Source organism: Azolla caroliniana, unplaced genomic scaffold (assembly GCF_043228905.1).
Source record: "Azolla caroliniana isolate FFs.n. ecotype wild unplaced genomic scaffold, voAzoCaro1.0.p SCAF_16, whole genome shotgun sequence".
Classification (NCBI taxonomy): domain Eukaryota; kingdom Viridiplantae; phylum Streptophyta; class Polypodiopsida; order Salviniales; family Salviniaceae; genus Azolla; species Azolla caroliniana.
The window spans coordinates 4,277,874-4,300,871 of NW_028230451.1; the positions used below are offsets into that span (position 1 = coordinate 4,277,874).

At 37.8% G+C, this 22,998-nt stretch overlaps 4 protein-coding genes across 4 annotated transcripts; 3 read left to right on the forward strand and 1 right to left on the reverse strand.

Annotated features, from left to right (window-relative positions):
• Positions 1-3,904: 3,904 nt before the first annotated feature.
• On the forward strand, positions 3,905-9,374 carry LOC147853681 (glucose-6-phosphate 1-dehydrogenase, cytoplasmic isoform-like). The gene is made up of 16 exons (XM_087332106.1): positions 3,905-4,017; positions 4,148-4,377; positions 4,486-4,571; positions 6,032-6,101; positions 6,192-6,375; positions 6,469-6,617; positions 6,700-6,768; positions 6,971-7,029; positions 7,158-7,194; positions 7,300-7,371; positions 7,469-7,616; positions 7,756-7,851; positions 7,979-8,049; positions 8,214-8,329; positions 8,487-8,532; positions 9,038-9,374. The coding sequence occupies exons 2-16, from the start codon at positions 4,168-4,170 to the stop codon at positions 9,215-9,217; spliced, it is 1,593 nt and encodes a 530-aa protein (XP_087188232.1). The 5' UTR covers positions 3,905-4,017; positions 4,148-4,167; the 3' UTR covers positions 9,218-9,374.
• A 3,180-nt stretch (positions 9,375-12,554) lies between these two features.
• LOC147853682 (uncharacterized) lies at positions 12,555-13,062 on the forward strand. Its single transcript, XM_087332702.1, has 2 exons — positions 12,555-12,706; positions 12,817-13,062. Exons 1-2 carry the CDS (start codon positions 12,630-12,632, stop codon positions 13,049-13,051), a joined length of 312 nt encoding a protein of 103 aa, XP_087188828.1. The 5' UTR covers positions 12,555-12,629; the 3' UTR covers positions 13,052-13,062.
• A 1,260-nt stretch (positions 13,063-14,322) lies between these two features.
• On the forward strand, positions 14,323-15,720 carry AT-IE (histidine biosynthesis bifunctional protein (HISIE)). The gene is made up of 4 exons (XM_087332701.1): positions 14,323-14,596; positions 14,705-14,803; positions 14,881-15,032; positions 15,365-15,720. The coding sequence occupies exons 1-4, from the start codon at positions 14,438-14,440 to the stop codon at positions 15,558-15,560; spliced, it is 606 nt and encodes a 201-aa protein (XP_087188827.1). The 5' UTR covers positions 14,323-14,437; the 3' UTR covers positions 15,561-15,720.
• Positions 15,721-21,899: 6,179 nt separating this feature from the next.
• On the reverse strand, positions 21,900-22,756 carry LOC147853684 (pathogenesis-related protein PRMS-like). Its single transcript, XM_087332272.1, has one exon. The coding sequence runs from the start codon at positions 22,631-22,633 to the stop codon at positions 21,929-21,931; it is 705 nt and encodes a 234-aa protein (XP_087188398.1). The 5' UTR covers positions 22,634-22,756; the 3' UTR covers positions 21,900-21,928.
• Between the last annotated feature and the right edge of the window lie 242 nt (positions 22,757-22,998).

Consider the following 22,998-nt stretch of genomic DNA (forward strand, 5'->3'; position numbering starts at 1 on the left):
GACACCCATGCCAAAGTATTGTCATTATCTCAATGCTACCAATATTTCCAGCACCCATGCCATATTGCTGGAAATAGAAACATTTTGATTATGTCATAAAATTTGGATATGTTACTCTATTTCTTACCCTTACGAGCTTCACTATTAAACCAAAATATTTGTTTTGCATAGTTATAGACAAACATGGTTGATATTGATTTTTCAGATGTTTGATGTCAAGGGTTATTTGGAAATTTATGTCTATATTGTAGGAGTCAAAGGCACGTTCAATGATTATTTTGCAGATTGGTTTTGCAAGACCCTGAATAGTGTCCCCGGATCTCGATCTATCATATGGTAATGTTATTAATGTATCTCCCTCCCCGAGGATATCTCCAGAAGTTTTCTGAAATCACCAAAGGACATATCTGCATTGGGATTGTCCACTAGCATACACTGTCCAATAATTTATATGTCAGTACTATCTCATCCTACTTTACAGAATTTTTCACTGAAGTTCTTTTGGCATGGTTGTGGATTTTCAGCCATTGGCTATCTTTTTATGTTCTTTTCTCCTTGTTGGAGACTTTGAGGGGGTTGACATAGTAGGATTTAGGGATTTGTAGGTTGGCACTTCATTTGCACTAGCCTTTATCACACGATTGTGTAGGTCCATAATGATGTATTTAGAGACAAGGGATGCCATGGAACCTTGATTGACTTGTGTTGAAATGGTGGATAGTTTAGGGAAAAGACGCATCAGTTTGAGGGAAATGGTAGCATTCGCGTAAGAAAAACACCCTCATAGAATGATAAATACCATACTTTTGGATTAACTATTTATTATGGGGTAAATAAGCCTAAAAAATGGGAAAAAACAAAAAAATGCCATTAAAAAAATGGGAATAAAACAAAAAAAAACACAAGAATGTTTGAATAACATTCGCATTCGTTTTCCAATGTAGGAAAACAAATGTTATGCTAGACGAACACAAATTTTACGTACTATGGAACTTTCAACAAGAAGTATGATATCCAATTCATTGGTAGACTCCAATATGTCAAATTCAACATTCCACGGGTATCCATTACAATTCCAAAAGCATAGATATAGAATACACAAAATAGTCTCATAGGTCACGTGTCCCTATTTGCCTATCTTTTCGTCTTTGCACATATCCTTAACTTATTTTTCCAATTTTCTACATATGCTTGCAACTTTAGAATGGCATTTTGTTGTGAGATAGCTTGATCCTCACTCATAAAGCATTATGTAACTTTGAGGTGCACCCAACTACTTTTTCAAGTATGATCCTAAACATTGGCCAGCATGCGTACAATAGGTTTTTCTCCTGAACATGTTACATCATATTCCCCAACTCGGTGTGCCCCATGCACATTCACATCTGATGTACCATAATGCATAAAAAAATAACATTGATGACCTTCTCAAGGGATGTGAGAGTTTCCATACTCTCTTCTTTAATCCTAGGGATGAGAATATTCTTTGATCAATGTTCATGTTCTTTCAATTCTTGAACATCTATACTTTCCAAAATCTTTTTTTGATTTATCACATTTGTAATAGCCAAATTAAAGATGATATGCACACGACATACATTGACATACGTTTTATTATGCATACATTTTTCATTTCACTTACATCGCGCCTCATTTTCCAATTTTCCTCTTTCAATACTTCTTTTTGTTTGAACTTGTTTAAATGCTCACTTGTTTCTAATGAAGCTTGCTTGCATTCTCTAATCTCATGTTTAAGTTTTGCAAACGTTTTCTTACAACTCACATTCTCAATAACAATAATGTATAGTTTTGCATTCTCTTCCATTAGTGCCCTAATCTCTTCACATTGGATCATCTAGCAACCCCTAAGTGCTTGGGGGAAGCTGGAATATTTGACTTATCTATGTGTCGGAACAAGGGTTTAACTCATGGGAGGATTGTTGGCATAAAAGGCAGACTCCTTCCAAATTGTATCTAGGACAACGGTTAAGGTTTCATGGTGGCAATTACTGAACATATGTATTTTCATTTAAGATTCCTGGTTCTTCGTGTGTTCAAAAGTTGGTTATCTCATGGTAGGAAGCACTCTCGGCAAAAAGAGTTACATGTGTCTTCTCAGTTATTATGTTGGCCTAGAAAGGAGAAATTGTGCACTTAGTTTAATTGTTTGCTTCATTTGGGGGTCAAAGAGGTGTGAGAGATAGTTGAGGTTCTATCTCAAAGAATTTTGAAGTTTGTTGAATCGCCACAATTATAATTATGCATCTCGCCCAATTATGGTTTTTTTTGGCAACAACTACAAAATATTGTATTGATGCAAGGTCCTTTACCTTTAGAAATAGAAGCCCAACCGTGGATTACTTGGTGTTTACGGAACTAGACACCATTTTTACAAGTGACTGCTAATCTTTTGTATCATTGCTCTGTTGAGTCTCTTCGATGGCTATCATCTAAGGTTGAAGAATGATGGAAATACATAGTTGTAATCATGGATGGTGGCAAATCTTAAAATGTAGCTAACATTGTAAATTACCACTTGTAGCGAATATCTTCATTTATAGAGTTTTGATTGGGGGCTTGCCTCTGGGATTATCTCTAAAGCCACGTGGAGTAGCAATAGGCAACTTATTCTTTTGCAATGTTCCAATGGAAGATGACACTTATCGTTTTCTTACAATGTCCTATTGCTTGTTAGATTTGGAGTTACATTTCTCAAAATTTGGCAAGTTTTATCACAATGTTATTTGACGCCAAGACAATGGGTGTTTGCACAATTCACACAGGTTGACCCGAAATTAGACATGGAGATATTCTTGAAAAAATAAATAAATTAGAGATGGAGATAGTTTTCCTATTTATGAGGTATTGGGGATTGCGTCAAAATTGGGATATGCGCAATGCCTTTGTATTTGATGGTAGGCATAGAGTCAAAGCATATCTATGAAAGTTGAAGTAAGTACTAATCTAGATTTTTTCTTTTATTGGAGTAAGTAGAAACCCTTTCCTCAATAGAGTGTTTGTCTTGCCTATTGGCAATTCAACATGTTCCACTACCCATGTAGTTAGGGGGGTGACCATACGCCATTGTGACACCCATTGTAAGTAGTGTTTTTCATATGCATTTATTAATATAATTGTGTGTGTTTCACCAAAGAGAGATAGATTGATAATATTATCCGTCTTCCCTTTAACCTTATTTTTCAATCTTTCTTCATATGCTTTACGACGGGCATTTTGTTGTGTGTGTGTGTGTGTGAGTGAGAGAGAGAGAGCCCAGATATGGATGTAGCTCAGTTGGTAATGTTGCCCAATGGAGACCAGGTGGTCATGGGTTCAACCCCTACATTGCACAGTGGCATCTAGTGAAATAGGGGATATCTATGGAGTAATAGAGAGGTGAGAAAATTGGGTTTCGAACCCAAGATGTAGTGCTAGTATGTAATGTAAACGATTACGATAAAAAAAGAGAGAGGGGAGAGAGGGAGAGAGAGGGAGGGAGGTTTTCGTGACTTACGATTGAATGAAGGGTCTTTGAGATGTGTGATGGATTGAAGTTCTAGAAACGTGTTTTTGGGAGAACAAAAGGAAAATACTTGCGGAGCGGAGTTGTTTTGGTGTGGGTGTGTCGTGGTGTAAGTTAGGGCACGAGGAAAAGGGCAGAGAGAAATAAAGAGAAGGAACATACTTGCGGAGCGGAGTTGTTTTGGTGTGGGTGTGTGTCGTGGTGTAAGTTAGTGCACGAGGAAAAGGGCACAGAGAAATAAAGATAGTGGGGTAAGTTAAGTCTTATGTATGTATGTGTGTATGTATGCGATGTATGTATGTATGTATGTATAATGTATGTATGTATGTATGTATGTATGGGTGGACATGGGGCCACTTGTCGTCATCACAATCGCCCCTGCCCACCCCTCCCCTTCAGACTTTAACACGGCTACCTGTCTCTGCCCCCCCTTCGCCCCAAACCCTAAATCAAAATACACTCCCCCAACAGAAGACTCAGATCAGAGATCAGAGGTAAGTGATTTCCGTTGATCTTTGTTCTCTCTGTTTCGCCATTAGATCTGGCTATGTAGATCCGAAGTTTACAGATTTCTATGATTTGGAGTTGGTTTGACCAATCTCTCTCTTTTTGCATCCCAAACAGTATTGGAATTTTGTACGAGTATGGCCCCGACAGCTACTCTTGAAACAATAGATAGCTCGGTCATCGCCCCGCCTCTCCCGTGCAAGGGCTTGGCAGAGATGGGAAGTGATGGTGGAGAAATCACAAATCCTCGAGCTTCAGAGTCCTCGCTTTCTATAATTGTCTTTGGTGCTTCTGGCGATCTCGCAAAGAAGAAGACTTTCCCTGCCCTATTCAATCTTTATCGACATGTAATGTCTCACTCCATACACTGAATGTAATTCTCTGTGATTGCTCAAAGAGCCTCAGGAATGGTTTTGTATTTCTGGATTTTACTCTATTGATTTCGAATTCTACAGGGTTTTTTACCTCATGAACAAGTGAGGATTTTTGGATATGCAAGGTCGCCTCTCACAGATGAAGCCCTGCGAGATCGACTACGTGGGTATGAGCACTGAGAAAAAATGCTCTGTATAAAAGATTTCTCATCTGATTGTAACTAATATAAACTGGTGGTAATATATTTAGAAAAACAAACATAAAGAAAAGTTTTTGTGTATCCTGCATCATACATCTAAGTTGACTACAATGCCTAATCGGCTGTGTTTAGCACATGATTCCCAGACATTCAATAACGTATAGAACTCCTCTACCAAGTCCAGGCCCATGGAAACTCAGGTACTGGGTACTCCATTATTTTTCACTATCTGTACAAGACAACATTGTTGACTCCTACATTGAACTGACCTCCTTGATATATTGAAAGTTATATAAATCTGAGACCATTTTACCAAGAGCTGGGGAATCTATGGCATATACGAACCTAGAATAGTGCTATTGAAGAATGGATGAAGATAGATATTTCTTCACTTAGATTTTTAACCCATCACGAAATATGGAGGTTCAAGTCTCTATGAAGAGCACTCATGCTTGACTCATTTTTCTTGTATGAGCTCATTGTAATGATGACATTCCAGTGACAACCAAGCTAGTATTGAACTGGCCTATGGAATGTCTAGAGGGCAGTAAAACCTAATTGAACCACCTTCACCTAAAATTTACTGGCAGAGAAATCTTATATAAATGAAAAAGAACTCCTTAGAGAATAGACTCACTAAGATTAAATTGTCTTGAAGACGGAGGTTGACACTCTGCTAGCCCCAAAGACTACATACCTTTGGATGTTCCTTCATTGATAATTGATAGAGAATGATGTATAAGATAGTGTCCCCAAGCCGTTTCAGACTATCCAACAAGTGAAATTCCTATGTGCAGTCCATTGAACATAGTAGAAAAAAGAGAAAGTAAGCTGCAGTACTTGTATATTTAGCACTCTTAAATACCACTCCATCAATTTAAAGTAGCATTTTGAGTGGTACACAGAGAAAGGTTTATCTTGAGGAAGGTAAGTCTTTCTCATGCTTTTTAAGTTGTTCAAACCCATCTTGAAAAGTTCGAAACATTCTTATTTGATGCACATATCATCACACACACAATGCCCAATTCTAACTGAATTAACCATATGCTGATCCATGGGCCATTCAGCAATGACTTATCTTGTTTAGCATCCATTGGGACTCATCTATTTCATACTGGCCATGCGAGGTGTTCTTTGAGCCCTTAAAGATTCAGAAGAATGATTGATTGCACGCAATCCATCGAGAAATGATGGATCTTAATTTACTTGATTATTTTGTGGGAGGTCCGCATTAATATTGAAATTCATGGATATTAAGCATAGAACAAATTTTCTAGCTGAATATGTTCAATTTATTTGATTGAGGCCATTCTCCCTGGGGGAAAGCCCTTCTTTGGAATGGGACCCTGTGGGGATTCTGTAGAAACCACATTCTTAATTAAAGAGATATGAATTCTTTAAAGGGGGTCTTTATTCCATGCACACAGATACCTAAAGGTGGGACGTACAGACCCAACGACAAATCCAGAAACTATTGTAACTGCGTTTCTCGACTTGGTAAGTGCTCTTAATTGAAGAATCATACTGTAATCTGGTGGCATCTTGATATGATGGCTCGTGTCTGTTACTTTCTGCAATCATGCACAGGTTAGCTATGTCTCAGGCTCATATGATACTGAAGAAGGGTATGTTAAACTGGAAGCAGCCATCACAGAACAGGAGGATAGAGAAGGAGAGAATGCACAAACCCGAAGATTATTTTACCTTGCTTTGCCACCGTCTGTGTATCCGGTTGTAAGTGAGATGATCAAGAAATATTGTATGAACAAACGTAAGTGCACTATGAATGGTCTGCATGTGCTTATGGAAAATTTAGCTGAAAATGAACGTGCATAGAAATATGGACATGGGATGTAAACTGTAGGTGGGTGGACCCGGATAGTGGTAGAGAAACCTTTTGGGAAAGATTTAGCATCGTCAGATGAATTGAGTGATCACCTAGGGAAGCTTTTTACGGAGGATGAAATATACCGGATAGACCATTACTTGGGCAAGGAAATAGTTCAGAATCTGGTAATTAAACTTTCTACTGGATTACAGTTACAATGTCTTTATAAATGTAGTGATTCTTAACTTGAAAACAGTAACTTTGCAGCTTGTCATGCGCTTTGCAAATCGTTTTTTTCTGCCACTTTGGAATCGGGACAATATTGACAACATTCAGGTAGCTCCAAGCTTTTAGTAGAAGATCTTCCACAGTTTGTTCAAATTAAATGAACACTTTCCTTGCTGATAAATTATAATGTGTATGGTTGTATTTCTTTACTTATATCAATATTATCTAGTGGAAGTGTGTAAGGATCTTCTTGTTCAAAGAAAACTGAGTAGTTTTTGTTTTCTAACAAATACTGTAAGAAAATATGCAGATAGTATTTAAGGAAGACTTTGGAACTCAGGGCCGGGGAGGCTATTTTGATGAATATGGGTAATTTCTTTCCCTTCAAATGAAGTAATTTGTTCCTAAATGATTCTGTAAGGGTGATATATTATTTTGTCAAAATGTAAAACCTATCAAATAACTTTGTAACAAAATTGTTAACTTTTCTCACACAGTATAGTTCGGGACATTATTCAAAATCATCTTCTGCAGGTAATTTTATTCATGCCTTACAAATTTTGTAATATATATATATATATATGTGTGTGTGTGTGTGTGTACTTTTATTGCTTATATGAAGTCATTATTCATGAGCAGGTCCTGTGCTTAGTGGCTATGGAAAAACCCGTGTCTTTAAATCCAGAAGATATAAGAGACGAGAAAGTCAAGGTATATACAGAATGGAGACAATAATAGCTCACATCAGTAGGGCTTGGTTGTATGTATGCATAAGGTTAACACAGGAAACACTATATAATCTATCCAGGTATTGAAAGCTGTTCAACCTATTAGAGATGATGAAGTGGTCCTTGGACAATATGATGGTTACCTGGATGATCCAACTGTACCAACGGGTTCCAACACTCCAACTTTTGCAACTATCATCCTCCGCATTCATAATGAACGATGGGATGGTGTGTTCTTCCTACAGATTTGATGCTATACATTGTGTTGTTGTATGTGGTTTTATTGCTAGCAAAATGCTGGCATAATTATGACTATCTTTAAATTATAAATCTAAATTTATATTATTTATGATTATTTGGATCGAAGGTGTTCCCTTCATCTTGAAAGCTGGGAAGGCACTTGACAGCCGAAAAGCAGAAATCCGAGTGCAATTCAAGGATGTACCTGGTGATATTTATAAATGTATGTGTTTTATTTTAAAAGGCTTTTATATTGAGTGCACTTAAGATCTAGGTTCTAACCATATACGGTGGTGGTATCATCTTTAACGATGATGTGGTGGTATTCTTTGTTTTAACATCATGGACAGGCCAAAAACAAGGACGGAATGAGTTTGTAATGAGGTTACAACCATCAGAGGCCATGTACATGAAACTTACGGTATTACCATTAGCACAAAGAAGTTAGTTTTACGTTTTTTGAAGTATCCAGTAATGTTTAGTTATGCTTTTGATTGTGAAATTGTGTATTAATACCATGCATATAGGATGTGTATACAGATTATTAGTTGCACTAACTGAATCCTTTTTGTGAATGCTATGTAGGTTAAGCAACCTGGGTTAGAGATGTCGGCAACCCAAAGTGAACTTGATCTATCATATCAACAGCGGTATCAAGATATTGTTATTCCAGAAGCTTATGAGCGACTGATACTTGATACGTAAGCTCTGCATTCAATATGGATAAATTTTTGACAGCATATACTGTTAACGACCCTGGAAGCAAGATTTTGATGCATACCAAGTATACACTTGAAAGGATTTTCCTTTGTAGTGTTTGTGTCTTATTCTGTTTGTTTTCTCAATCGTGCAAAACAGAATCCGTGGAGATCAGCAACATTTTGTGAGAAGAGATGAACTACGGGTAAGTGGTAAAACAAAGTCGGAAGTGAGGTGCATATCTGTGTCCATTTATTCCTTTATAGAAGCAGATGTATTGTGTTGGAATTATCCCTAAATGTTATGCTTCTGTCGATAACAAAACCCCTCCTACGCCACATTTTCCCCTTCAACTCTGTAGATTGAAGATTAAAGTAATGCTACCATATCTGCTAAAGCGAACATGGATTATTATCCTTGCCTGCATTATCTATAGGAGGAACACAGGGATATTTTGTGTGTAACATACTAACATACATAATGGGTTCAGTGTTCACTAGGACACAAACATATACATGCTCTTCATCATCAGTATAGCATCCCTAAATATCCTCTTGAGCATAACCAACAGAAAATGTGACAGTAGGTCACTGAAATAAAACAGTTCTGTTGTGTATGTGATTTATCATTGCTGAAAATGCTGTTGTGTACCATGACTAATCTCTTGATGAAAATTTAAAAAGGTGTGCTAACGTAAAAAACCTTAATAGGCGGCTTGGGAGATATTTACACCTTTGCTACACCGAATTGACAATGGAAAACTCAAGTCAATAGTCTACAAAGAAGGTGGGAGAGGGCCAGTAGAATCCGATGAACTTACAGAAAAGGCTGGCTATGTGCGCACACATGGCTATATTTGGATTCCACCCTCCTTGAAATCTCAAGTGTGAGTTGAATTTTTGTGAAGTAAGAAAATAGCGTTTGTAATAAGTAAAATGCTGTCATATTTCTATATCTAATTGACAGATTTTGTCAATCTTAACCTTATATTGACCCTTGACTAATGTGTAGGAGAGTGTATAAAAATGTATGAGAAGCTATTTTAAATTTGCATGTATAAAATGTATGAGAAGCTATTTTAAAATTGCATATGTCATCTGTACTTGCATGAGTTCTTTGGTTTGGCTAGAGGTGGGGTGCCTACGTATAGTATGGGCACATTTCATATTAATTTTAACGTATTAATATGGGTTAATACCTCCCAAACTGGAGTTATGCTAAATACGTTTTTCATGATTGTGGAATATGTTTAAAAACACATGAAATATGTGTTTTATATACAGTATGTCAAATTTGTCATGTCATTCTCAAAACAAAGTTATAGTGACTAGTCTAAAATAGTTTGCATTTATGATTGATTTTATAATTTTAAACAATGGATCATGCTATGTTGCACCTTAAGTTGATCACTTCAATAGTGGTATTTAAGATGTACGAGTCTCGTAAAGCAATTTGAGTAAGTCCAACACCAAATATGGCTTACTTTGAAAATAACAAGATTGTGTTAAACAACTATAATAATGTATTCAAACTATTTCATGTAGGTATTAACTTTTAAGGAACAACACAACATCATTTAGGCATCAACAAGCAATGCAAGAAGTCCATATGTTTATTATCAATGCAAACTTTTTTAACTACCTACAAAAAATGCACCAAACTCTTCAACTTCAACTTTTTTTAAACATGTAAAAAATGCACTTAAATATTCAATTAAAAAGGATGAAAATGTGACTTAAATCTTTTTTTTTTTATATGTAAGTCTTTATCTCTAACATTTGAGAGGCTGTAACTTGTAATTATATGTTGGAAATAGAGTATGCTTAGGACATGAAAGGAGGGAAGGAAAAAGGGAAAGTATTTGTTAGGGATAATTATCAGATATATTTGAATAGTAGGTGTATATTTTGGGTCCTTTTTTTTTTTTCCAAAAAAACACTACTTCCCATTAGTTAGCAAAAGAATTACATCGAAGAACAGCCATAATCAAAACAGCATAATCCTCACCTAACTATTTACAACAAGAGTAACCCACTGCCTCTTTTTACATAGTGACCACCATGGTGACCACATATTCACAACGAAGCCAATGGCGGAAACAACCATCTTGGTGCTTGGTAATTCCATTTAGGACCAGACGCTGAATTAACCATCATAGGAGAGCGACCCCATTTCAGCAAAAACTTTGAGCGAGCCCTGTCTGCTGCATCCGAGTTCCCTTCAATTGAGTTGTACTGTCCGCGCAGCCAAGATACCAGCTCGAACCAAATGTTTAGCAACACCTCACCGCTTGGGAGTTTGGAGTTTGGAGTTTTGTTTTTAAGACAAGTAAATGTATGTGTGAGTATTTTGTATTGTAGTATGGCAAAGTATGGTATTAAACCAAAATATAATCAATTTGGCAAGGTAGCTTTAAGACAATATGTATAGTACCATCAATGAGGTATTTTGCATGCTTAAATGTTAAACATGCATCTGTTTACGACCTTTGAGGGGGTGCTTTCGTGGGATATTATCTTCACTTTGCATAACATGTTTTGAATTTATTTAGGTTGATGCTTGAAGGGCTATTTCTATGTAATTTATCTATACTTATTTTAGTTCAAGGTTTTGATTTGGGGGGGTGGGGGGGGGGGGGTGTAAATACTAAACAGGACGAGAAAAGAATTCAACACATAAACTAGCCCTTCAATCCCTTCACTTTGACTTCACCTTAAGCCTTTTTGAATTCTTTGGTTGGATTAGGAAGTATCAAAGAAGCTTACCTTTTGCTGTAAGCATCAAGTTTACCGTATTGTGTATTGTTGCATCCAATTGGGAAACATAATGCAATATGAGGTGGTGTTAACCCCCTAAATGCTGGCAATGGACTTTGTTTGGCGCTTTCTTTATGCACACTATGAACATTAGTTTTTGGATGTGAGGCTAAATATAGTGAAGAGCTCTTTGATAACAATTGGAAGGGTTCATAGGTGGTTCCACTTTCTCTTTTAAATTTCTTTATCAAAAGTATCTTGGTTTAGTGTTCGTCCCATGTGCATCCAGATTTCGCTCATCATCATTGTTCAAGTCATAAATTATGTGATGCTAGATCGTGAAACCCAATTATATAGATCAACCCATCACTTCATATACAACAAGGCATCAAGTAATAATCTATGTAGATTATAAGGTTATACATACATTCTTCATCACACTCACTTGATGCCTCTATATGTCCATTGTCTCCTCTTTAATGTTTAGTTGCACTCAATCTTATTCAACACTAATTCATCTTCACACAAGATATGTTCTTCCTCAAGTTATGTCATTTCCATTTTTTACAATTTTTTTGCCACACTTCCAAAGAGTTTTTCCAACTCAAAAGGTGATGCATTTTCCACCACTGGAATGACTTGGTTGGACCAAATAGTTACTCTCAAGATAATCATGTGTTAATCACAACGTGAACACATTTCCTTTGTTGGTGTCCATCAAATGATTGTTAATATTTTCACACCTTCGGTTCACCTAATTTTTAAAATTAGCCCTCTCTAGCATAAAGGAACAAGTAGCATGGAATGGAGGGCTATGATTCTTTATCCACATTATCTACCTTTTGTTTCCTAGATCTTGTTATTTGATATATAAAAGGATACAATACACATGTGCGTATGTGTTTTCCTACCTTACAATTTACTCATATAGGCAACTTTTAGCATTGCCATTAGGTATCACTAATAGCGCATCTCCATGTATCATTTAGGGCATGGCTTGACCCAGGGTGGGAGTGGAGGGTTATGATCATGTTGAGATTTCCAATGTTAGTTCATTATCCTCCATTTCCAAGATCATGTTTTTCGGGGCAGGGTTTTGTATGGGATATGCATATACAAGGGTATTATTAGTACAGATCACACACATAGGGTCATTCGCTGTTTGGCTAGCTACAAATTCGGAGAAATCCCAAATGATCTACCACATTGCTCCTCGAACCATACATGATAGTTGCCCATCATACGGTTCTCTAACCCTACAACACCCGGATTAGATATATATCCTAGAGCCCCGCCTCCACTTTTTCAGCCTTTCCACACGTGCACACGTCCACACGCGCACACGCACACACACACACACACACACACACACACCCACCAAGTTAGAGATTTGAACCCAGCACCATGCCAACTAAATTCCTTCACTAAGACAGAAATGAGTAAAAAAGATGGATCTTACTTACACTTTCAAGTTTCAATATCTACTGGTTTTAGTCCCCTGTTTTTTCTTCTGTTTTTTGCCACTTACAACAGGGAGAGGTTCAAAATGGCTATGCTAGGCTCTTTCTTCTCCATGTTTTCCGCAGATTTACAGTGTAGGTTGTTGTTCTGCCCTTCTTCCATGTAAGTGCCTTCCCATTTTCCACTACCGTGACTTGTGATCTCTGTTCTTGAATGACAGAAATTCTCGTTCTTTCTTTCTTTCTTTCTTTCTTTCTTTCTTCTATGAATAGGCCCTGCTCCAAATGGAATCTTGTATTGTATGATTGTAGAAGAAGAAGAAAGGATGATGATCATATGATGAAGATGGATCCTGCATTATATGAGTCTAGAGGAAGAATACGAAGAGGAGGAAATGGTGGTGTTCATGTCGTCAAGATGAAACCTGTTATGTCCCTCTCCACTAAGGACGAGCTCGCACCTCTTGCACGTGCGCGACCTGTTTCCACGCCAGAGGCAAGTCTCTGATTTTGCATAATTTCAATATAAATTCTCCTTTTTTTAGCTAGTACCATGAAATGCCTTACTTGATTTAGGTTTTCTTTTGCGTCTTTTACCCATCCGTGGTTTGTCTATAACTTCAGAGTGCAAAGTGATTCAGAGATTTGTAATCCAAACGGCTCTATTTATACTAGGTTTAGTAAGGATGGTATAACTTCTAGAAGATAGACATAAATAGATGATGCCATCATTGATTATGATTGACATATGCTATGCCATATGTAGGCAATGATCACAGAATATTTGTAGAAAATTTCTTTCTTTAAACTTGCAGGCAATTAATTACTTTTATTCCATGTTTGTGACATCCTGTGCGCATTAAACCTCCAACCACTATGCCATTTGACATATTATTGAGTACTTTTGTCCTCATAACTATTCCCCGACCCAACCAGTTGTGTTAGGTTCCAAGAATTTAGGATTAGAATCGGAATCACATGATTGCAATTAATAGTATTAACGGAAAGTTTTTGTATTTATAAACCAGGTTCTGTTTTTACCTTGCTCTTTTTGTCTTGTTATCGTGTGTAATGTCATGTTGGACATACTGCATGCCATGGTGTAGAACACTGTTTAGAAATGATGAATTGATGACGGTGGGAGTATTAAAATTGTAAACCAATGTAGAAAAATATATAAGTGTGGCCCAAGTATCAGATTATGACATTAGACCATAACGTACAGGTGCACAATTAATATAACTTCAACAAGATAATGTTGTATTACATAAATAATTCAAGCATTGTTATATACCTCATATTGGCATCTTTACGCATGATGGAATATGGATTTATTTCTTTTTCATAAGTAGCCAATGTAAGCGCAATAAATAAGGGAAAATGCTGAAAAATTGCAAGGAAAGAGTCACATGAATGAAGGAGAAGGGTGTGACCAAATCATCTTTGTGGGTTTGGCACATTTTCTGCCTTCTTTTTCCCTTTATCTTCTTTTACTTTGTGACAGAGCATTTGTCCATCAGTATGTACCATAACTCAGTAGTATCATATAAATAATATTCTGGAGTCTTTGACTTGAAAACTCTTGATATTATCGAGAGAGAAAATGAAGAAGTTTAGGATCATTGTGAAAAGAGATTTGAGGTTCTTGAAGTGTGCTATTATAAATTTCAAAAACAATTCTGAAAAATTGCACTTTAAACCAACATTTCATTGATTATTTTCTGCTTAGAGTGATGTGAATGCTTCATTGTGCAAAAGCTCAGATTAATGAAGATCATATGACCATGAGTATGCATTTATTTTATAGGTGCAAAAAGTACTGGATTCAATCAAATGGGATCAGAATGGTTTGGCCGTTGCCATTGCACAACATATCAATACTGGAGCAATTTTAATGCAAGGTTTTGTAAATTCTGATGCAGTGTCTGCAACGCTAGCATCTGGTCGGGCCACATTCTATAGTCGATCTCGTTCCTCACTTTGGACGAAAGGAGAAACATCATCAAATTTTATCAATGTGAAAGATGTGTTCATGGATTGCGATCATGATTCAGTAAGTTTTGTTCTGACTACTTTGGCCATTATAAACTACTTTGACGTTTTTTGCATTATCCAGGCATTGGGCATGTAAAAATCTTTGGGGCTTTTCTGAACAGAGCAGATAATTTATTTGGGGCTTCCTGATGGACCATCATGTCACACTGGAGCTGAGACTTGCTATTTTACCTCAGTCTTTAAGGATTCAAACCAAGATGATCAGGTTAGTGAAGTATTTGTTTTGGCTTATATGCTTCCATATCATAACAATGTATGTAATATCTCTGAACTGCCCTGCAGTCCAATCCCCAACAGGCATTGACTACATTGTATTCTTTGGAGCATACTATCAACAAAAGACGGAATGATTTATTGGCATCCAGGGCAGATGTGAAACCATCATGGACACAGAAGCTCCTAAAAAACCCGAGTCTTCTGTGCTCAAAAATACGGTCTCTCTTTCTCTTTCTCTTTGATGTTTTCTTTTGTCATAAGAGGTACTTGTATTCATACGCAATATTAAGAATACCACCCTCATGATCACTGTCAAAACATTGAATGCACTAGACCATGGGAAAGGAAAAAACCAAAGAGAAAAAAAAGCAAAAAACGCAAAGAAAAAGACAAAAAGCAAAAGCCAAAATGCAAATAAAAAAAGAGCTAATGCCAGATGTGTACTTATCTATCCACATGCTAATTTTTGTTTGTCAAACATGGCAGCATTTACTTATTCATAGGTGTGCAAGTAAAAAAACATTGAAAATAGTGTTTTCCTCTGGTGTAGGGAAGAAGCCGATGAACTTTGCCGAACCGTTGAGGAAAATGAAGGCAAAGTGCGAACTGCATCTGAGATGGCAGATGTCCTCTATCATTCTATGGTTCTCCTCTCTGTACAAGATGTGAAATTCGAGGAAGTTTTAGAGGTTCTAAGAGCTCGATTTTCTAAATCCGGAATTGAGGAGAAAAATAGCAGAAAATAGACCGAGTTGTTCTCTGATAGAAAAAGCACCAGTTTTGTTCGCTCAATTACTATGGTTACTTTGTGCTTTGTTTCTGAAGAAGTGATCTACGTTTAAAAATAAATAAGCAGCAATTATTTGTTGTTTATTTCATCGGAAGGTGAAAAGCTCTGTAGTATCATCAGATCTCAAAACTGTCTGTAATTTTGTTTTGATGGGAAATGTTTAATTGGTTAGGAAAAATAAAAATAGTGAGATTATTGAGAGTAAACTCGATATACAGAAGAGAAGTTGTATTGCTCGAATGTTGTAACTTAATGTTCAATGTAGCTTCATATGAAATTAATGGAGTCAAAGCAGGGTAACTAAATTCATACCTAGTAACAATGTGAATCAAAGTAGGTTCATATCGTGTAATAATGTGGAAGATGATGAATAAGCATGATGGTGATTATACTGTGAAAATATTAGGGCTTCTTGAAATGCAGTGGAGGATTATTGTTTTTCAAAATGGTGGCATGTGGACATAGTAAATATCGGTTCTAGTGTTTTCTAGGTTACTTTGATATTTAATTGTTGTGTAATTATTCATGTTGCACCTAAATGACGTACATCAGGTTATTTTAGAATGTTGATTGTTGGATGTTGATTGTTGGGTCCTCATGTGTGCGATATTGCTTCAATTATTATTATTTAGAACCATGGTGATGTCCTTGTCCACGAACCAATTGGCTAATGGATTGAATGGATGTCTAAAAGTTAAGGGATAAGTTCATGTTTTGGAAGTAAGGATCTTCACCATTTCATGTATGCCAAAATGTTGTACAATGTATTATGGAACCTATGATATTATATTACTTGGTGTCATGGACACAAAACTGTGCATTTTGTTTTGCAACCTCGTTAATATTTGTTATGGAGAAAGAGGGATATTGGTTGCATGGAATCATTAAGTAACCCCTAAGTGCAATATAGGAAGTCACAATCTTCGCTATTTCACATACGTGGGAAGGTTGTACAAAGTATTAATTGCTTGCTATTGTTGCCATGGAAAGAAAAATGTGCATTTTGTTTTGCAGCCTCTTTGATATTTGTTATGGAGAAAGGGATATGGGTTGCATAGAATCTTCTAGCAACCCCTTAGATGCAATTTTAGACTTATTTATGCATATTATGGATCATTGATTTTCATTAATGCAAGAGCTGTGTTTAGACTCACAACCATGGATATCTATTGTGTAATATTTAATTGAGAATGAGGGTATAACACATGGGAGGATTCATTGTGACAATAATTGATGGACGTTTTCCACTTTGGATTCCTCTCTCTTCATGTGTTCAACACTTGGTTGTCTCATGGAAAGACTAACTCTCGTTATTTTTATAGAAGCCATCATCTAGTAGAAAGCCCTGTAACTTTTTGCAAAAAGATTTACTTGTGTCTTCTCTGTTATTATGTTGGCCTACAAAGGAGAGATTGTATTCTCAGTTTAATTGATTATTTTATTTGGGGGTCAAAGAGAAGTGAGATATAGTTGAGGCTCGATCTCAAAGAATTTTGGAGTTCGTTGAAGTGCAACAACTATTATGCAGCTTGCCCAATTATGGGTTTATCTGACAACTACAAAATATTACATGGTCCTTCACCTCTACAAACATAAGAGCAATCATGGGTTGATTAGTGTTGACGACATAAGTCACCGTATTTACAAGTAACTACTAATCTCGTGTATCATTGCTTCGTTGAGTCTCTTCGATGGTTATCATGAAAGGTTGAACAAGAATGAAAAGTGCATAATTCTTATTATGGATGGTGATAGATCTTAAAACATAGTTGGCATTCTAAATTGCGACTTGAAGTGAAGGTCTTCATTTGGAGAGTGTTGATTGAGGGTTTACTACCTTCGAGATTAGTTCCAAAGAGACATGGACTAGCAATGGGCAATTGCTTCTTTTGCTTTGTCCAAGTGGAAGGTAATACACATAGTTTCATACAATGTTCAATTGCTTGTCAAATTTGGAGTGACATTTCTCGAATTTGGCAAATTTTATTACGGTGTTATTTGATGTTAAGACAATGGGTGTTTGCACAATTGATCCAAAATTAGAAATGGAAATCATTTTCCTATTTTGGAGGTATTAGGGACTGCATTATGATTGGGATATGCCCAATGCTTTTGTATTGATTGGTAGGCATGGAGTGAAAGCATATTTACGAAAGTTGAAGGGAGTACTAATGTGACAATTTTCTTTATTGGTGCAAGTAGATATTCTTTCCTCGATACAATGTTCGCCTTGCCTATTGGCAATTCAACATGTTCCACAATTTGTGTAGTGGTGACCAGACTCCATTATGATACCCATGTAAGTAGTGTTCTCCACACACATTTTTATGATTGTGTGTTTTCATTCATACATACATACATATATTGTGTGTGTGAGAGAGACATAGGTAAACATGGAGTCGGCTATGATGCATGATGATTCCATTTTATCAATGTTCAATGAGATGTGGTGTTTTCAAACTACTTTGCTACTTGTTTGTAGGTTTGGGATCATTCATTTGACATGCAAAAATCCTTCTTTGGCAATCGCCATTCCGTTTCAACTCTTCAATCTTGCTTCAATGTCACTTTGATTCTCCCATTGAGCAAATTGCGGTGAACGTTTCTCAACAAGTGGATTGCATGAGATATAATTCTACGAAACATTAAGAGCCCAAAGACAATGAGGTTATCTTCAATAGTTTTCATAAGGCCCCTTTAGGTATAATGCGTTATTAATACATGCACCACGATATGAGGAGCTTTTGGATATCCAAAGTCAATTGCAAGGCATTATTTTTCAATTGTAATTGTCAACGTTACCATCATGCTAAGATGTGACAACTTAAGCATGGACTAATCAATGCCAATCACATTTGTTTTCTCAAGCATCTAATGTAGTAAATGTGAAACAAGGGGATGTCATTGTAGTGGATCCAGCTACAATAGTTGCTATATGTGTTCATTACTTTAAGGAGTTTCTTGGCTCACAATTGTTCATGATGCACCAAAAGTCTAGGTCCTGTCGTGCACCCTTGACCTCCTATATAAATTCACTTTCTCTAATGTAGCTCAATTGAATACATGCATCATGCTATGAAGAACTTTTGGGTATCCAAAGTCAATTGCAACACATTATTTTCAATTGTAATTGTCAAAGTTATCATCATGCTAAGATGTGACAATTCAAGCATGGACTTAAAGGTAATCAATGCCAATCGCATGTGTTTTCTCAAGCATCTAATGTTCTAAATGTGAAACAAGGGGATGTCATTGTAGTGGATCCGGCTACAATAGTTGCTATATGTGTTCATTACTTTAAGGAGTTTCTTGGCTCGCAATTGATCATGATGCACCAAAAGTCTAGGTCCTTTCGTGCGTCCTTGACCTCCTCCTATATAAATTCACTTTCTCCAAAGTAGGCCAATTGTATACATGCACCACGATATGAGGAGCTTTTGGATATCCAAAGTCAATTGCAACACATTATTTTCAATTGTAATGTCAAGGTTATCATTGTGCTAAGATGTGACAACTCAAGGATGGGCTTAAAGGTAATCAATATCAATCACGTTTGTTTTCTCAAGCATTGCATCATATCTATGATTCAATCTAATGTGGTAAATGTGGAACAAGGGGATGTCATTATAGTGGATACGACTACAATAGTTGCTATATGTGTTCATTACTTTAAGGAGTTTCTTGGCTCACAATAGTTCATGATGCATGAGGTTATTAAAGAACCATGAATGTTATGATGTTGTTGGATGTATTGTGCATGACCCCTCAGTAATGAATCATAGGAAGATCTCACTGAGGATAAGATGGATATGGATTTAAGTAGCTTCTTAACAGAAAGAGGCCTAATTGGGATGACTTGACACATGAGGTTTTCAAGCAATATTTCAACATTTTAAAGGGACCCAAACTTTGATGTTCCAACTTGTTGGGATTTGGTTGTACGCCTCAAGCTAGAAAGGTTGGCTTCATGAAATTAGGCCCAAAGGTAGCATCACTTGAGACGTTTCATCAATGGTAACCTATTGTTTGGAAAGGGGGGTTGTACAATACATTCACAAAGGTCTTGGCAAATAGATTAGAAAAGTATTTGTCAAAGTTAATACCCAACCCAATATGGTTTCACGTGCTTTATCTGTGAGCTTTCCAATTTGTGGTTTCCTTGAGGAAGAATAAAGGTCTCAAGTATATCATAGTGAAACTCCAATTAATAAGTTTGCAAAACAAACAATAGTACTTTTAGTGACATGCAACAACTATTGTCGTTTCAACCAACAAAGTGTCTTTTTTCTCTTTGGTGAAGCTGACAATTAAAATCCACCTTGTAGTTTAAACCAACAAAATGTAACAAAAGAGAAAGCACACTCTTGTTTTGTGGCAAAAAGCTCCCTAAAGAAATGGAAATGTGGGCCAGTCTATGTAAGCACTAGTGGAGAATTATGGGCTTCAAGGCACTCCATTGATGTCGGATCTAACTAGCAGACAACGATGATAATTGAGGTCAAGCTCACGAGGGGATAAAAATCAACGGTTTGAAATAATCGACAACTAAATGGGGACCTTTGGAGAGCATGTGACCACAAAAAGAAAACCAATGATCATGCATTGTCCCAAAGGTAGTGCTCTACATCACATGTAATCTCTCGTTAGACAATCAATAGCAAATATATTTAATAATCAGGCATGACTATTTGAAAACATTAAATATGGATGTAGGTTTTTCACGACAAAAGGCAAATTATGAGATCAATTAGATGTATGATGGTTCAAAATCAAGGAATGTAAACACCTATCACTTTATCTTGCATTTTTTGTATGAGATCCAAAGGAACTTTTTGAACCGGTGATGATTTGTGGGGTTTAGTAGGGATGAATAGTTCACAACAAAGAATGGTTTTATATGCTTGTGTTATTCTTGTCCTTGTCTTGTCCAATGTTTTAAGAGAGGATGGTTAAATGGTTTTATCATCTTTATTACTTTACAACCAAATTTAAGCTTGCACAAGAATTTACACAAATGATTCCATGTGTGTGTGCACAACAATGATTCCATGTGTGTGAACCACAATGATTCCATATGTTTGTGCTTTGTGAACCACAATAAACATGCAGAATGATTTTTAATGTAAACAATTCCTCATATATTGTGAGCAAACATGCCATAATATGAAAATTGGAATATTATATTGCAAATGTTAACCTCCCATGTTGGCCCCAATACAAAGCAAAAATGTGCCAAAATGTATCCAACTACAATCTTATCACCCGCACTAGCCTTGGTTCTTGGAGAGAGTTGAGACTTCTTCAAACTTGTTCACACTAGTTAGGTGTTTAGGTAGTATCATGCCATCATCACCATAGTATGAATATATGCAATGCATGTCTAAAAACATAGCAAAGGATGAATATATTACTTCTAATGTGCCAAGATTGTCCGTACCAATTGTCAAAGTTGGACTCCTTGTTGATGACGAAAAATCTATCGTATTCTCTCTCATCACTTCTATGTGAGAGAGGGTGTTTGGAGATACAAGACGTAATCTCTCAATGCGCTAGAGGAAGCTTGCATATGTGTGCACCATACTTTTTCACAATGTTTCCCTTGAAAACCGTACACACATTACCCATTCAACTACAATGTGGCGTCCTTGATTTCAAACATCTATTAGAGAGATTCTTGAGACATTGGGACTTGTTGCATATCAAGAGGCATATAAGGTCCAAGTATTGAAACAAGAAGTCATGGATAAATAAATAAATAAATCAATAAATATCACAATTCACTTTGTCACCATAGATTAAATTTTGACATCTATCCCAGCATAATAATGAGGGGGACGAGGTGGGTTTTCGGAGAATGGGGGGTGGGGGGGGGATCAGATAAGGGTCAGGAGGTGGGTGGGCCGGGCAATTGGCAAGAGATGAATGATAAGGTGTGTGTGTGTATACATATAGGTATAGGTAGGTGTGGGTATTAAGGTACACTAGATTTGCAATGATTCGAGATTGGACGAAAGGTAGCAAGCTAGTAGAATTTGGGTTGGGAGGGGCCGGCCGATCTAATATGCGTATGTAAAAGGGGAGGGTTGGGGGGGGGGATAGATGATTGGGTCGGGGAGAGGATAGATAAGATCCATTGGACGGTCTCGATTCTGTTGGGATCCCTAGGTGCAATCCATGGGTCGGGTCGGGTCGGGTGGAGACAAGAGGGGATTATTTGTCCGTCTGTCCAGACAACCGAGCCGATCTGAGCTGAACCCAGCTGAACCCAGCAAAACCGAACGGAGCCGAGCCGAACCGAACCGAACCGGTGGGGGGGGGGGGAGGTCAGTAGGGGCGCTGGCCAATGTAGTTGCCGGGCGGGTAGTAGTTGCAGGTCATGAAGATCTTGCCGTCGGCGCAGGTGACCCGGGCGCAGCCGACGTACCTGGACGTCTTCCACACCATCTGCGTGTAGTGGCCGCAGGCGTCGTAGAACCTGCAGCTGTTGGAGGCGTAGTCGTACCAGCGCTTCTCGCCGGCCCAGTCGCTGACGGCGTCCACCGGCGACCACGGCTTCCCGCTCCCCCAGAATATGTTCTCTCCGTACGGGCCCCCCGAGTGGTGCAGCAGGCAGTCCCCGTACGCCGCGTTCTGGTTGGCCCACCACTGCGCGTAGCCCGCCAGCTGCCGGTTCCACGCCAGCGGCGGCACCCCCACCTCCGCCCGCGCCCGGTTCTGGATGCCTAGGAACGCCTGGGGCAACTGGGAGCTCAGGTCATCGTAGAACCTGCCTCCTCCTCCTCCTCCGCCGCCGCCATTGTAGCCGCTTGTCGTGGCCGCCGCCGCCGCCTCCACCGCAGAATCTGAGAGCTGCTCAGCCTGCGCCGTCGTCGTCGCCGTCATAGAAGACGGCGGCTCCGTCCCCCCTACTGAGGAGACGGAGACGATGAGTAGTAGGAATGGAAAACACAGAGAGATTAAGAAGAGGGTGTGAAATCGAGGCCCGAAAGGCCGAGATCTCGGCACCCGATAATCGAGCCCCATGTACATGTATGTATGTATGTATGTATATGTGTGTGAGAATTCCTCTCAGGTGAAGAAGGGCCTGGAATGGGCAGCCTTTAAGCTTCCTAGATCAACAATTCTGATCTTCATTCCCCTACATATACATACACACACACACACACACACACACATATATATATATATATGTGTAGTGTGGGATTGATCATATATAATGATGGAAGTAGTGAGGAGGTAAGTGTAAATGTGATAGAAAAAGGAAGGAGACTGGATGTGTGTTATGTGTAATAAAGAGATTGAGGATGGTGGTTTGGGTGGTTGGGTGGATCGATCTCTTTCTTCTTTTACCCCCCTCTCCCTCCAATGTATAGTATAGATAGATATATGTACAT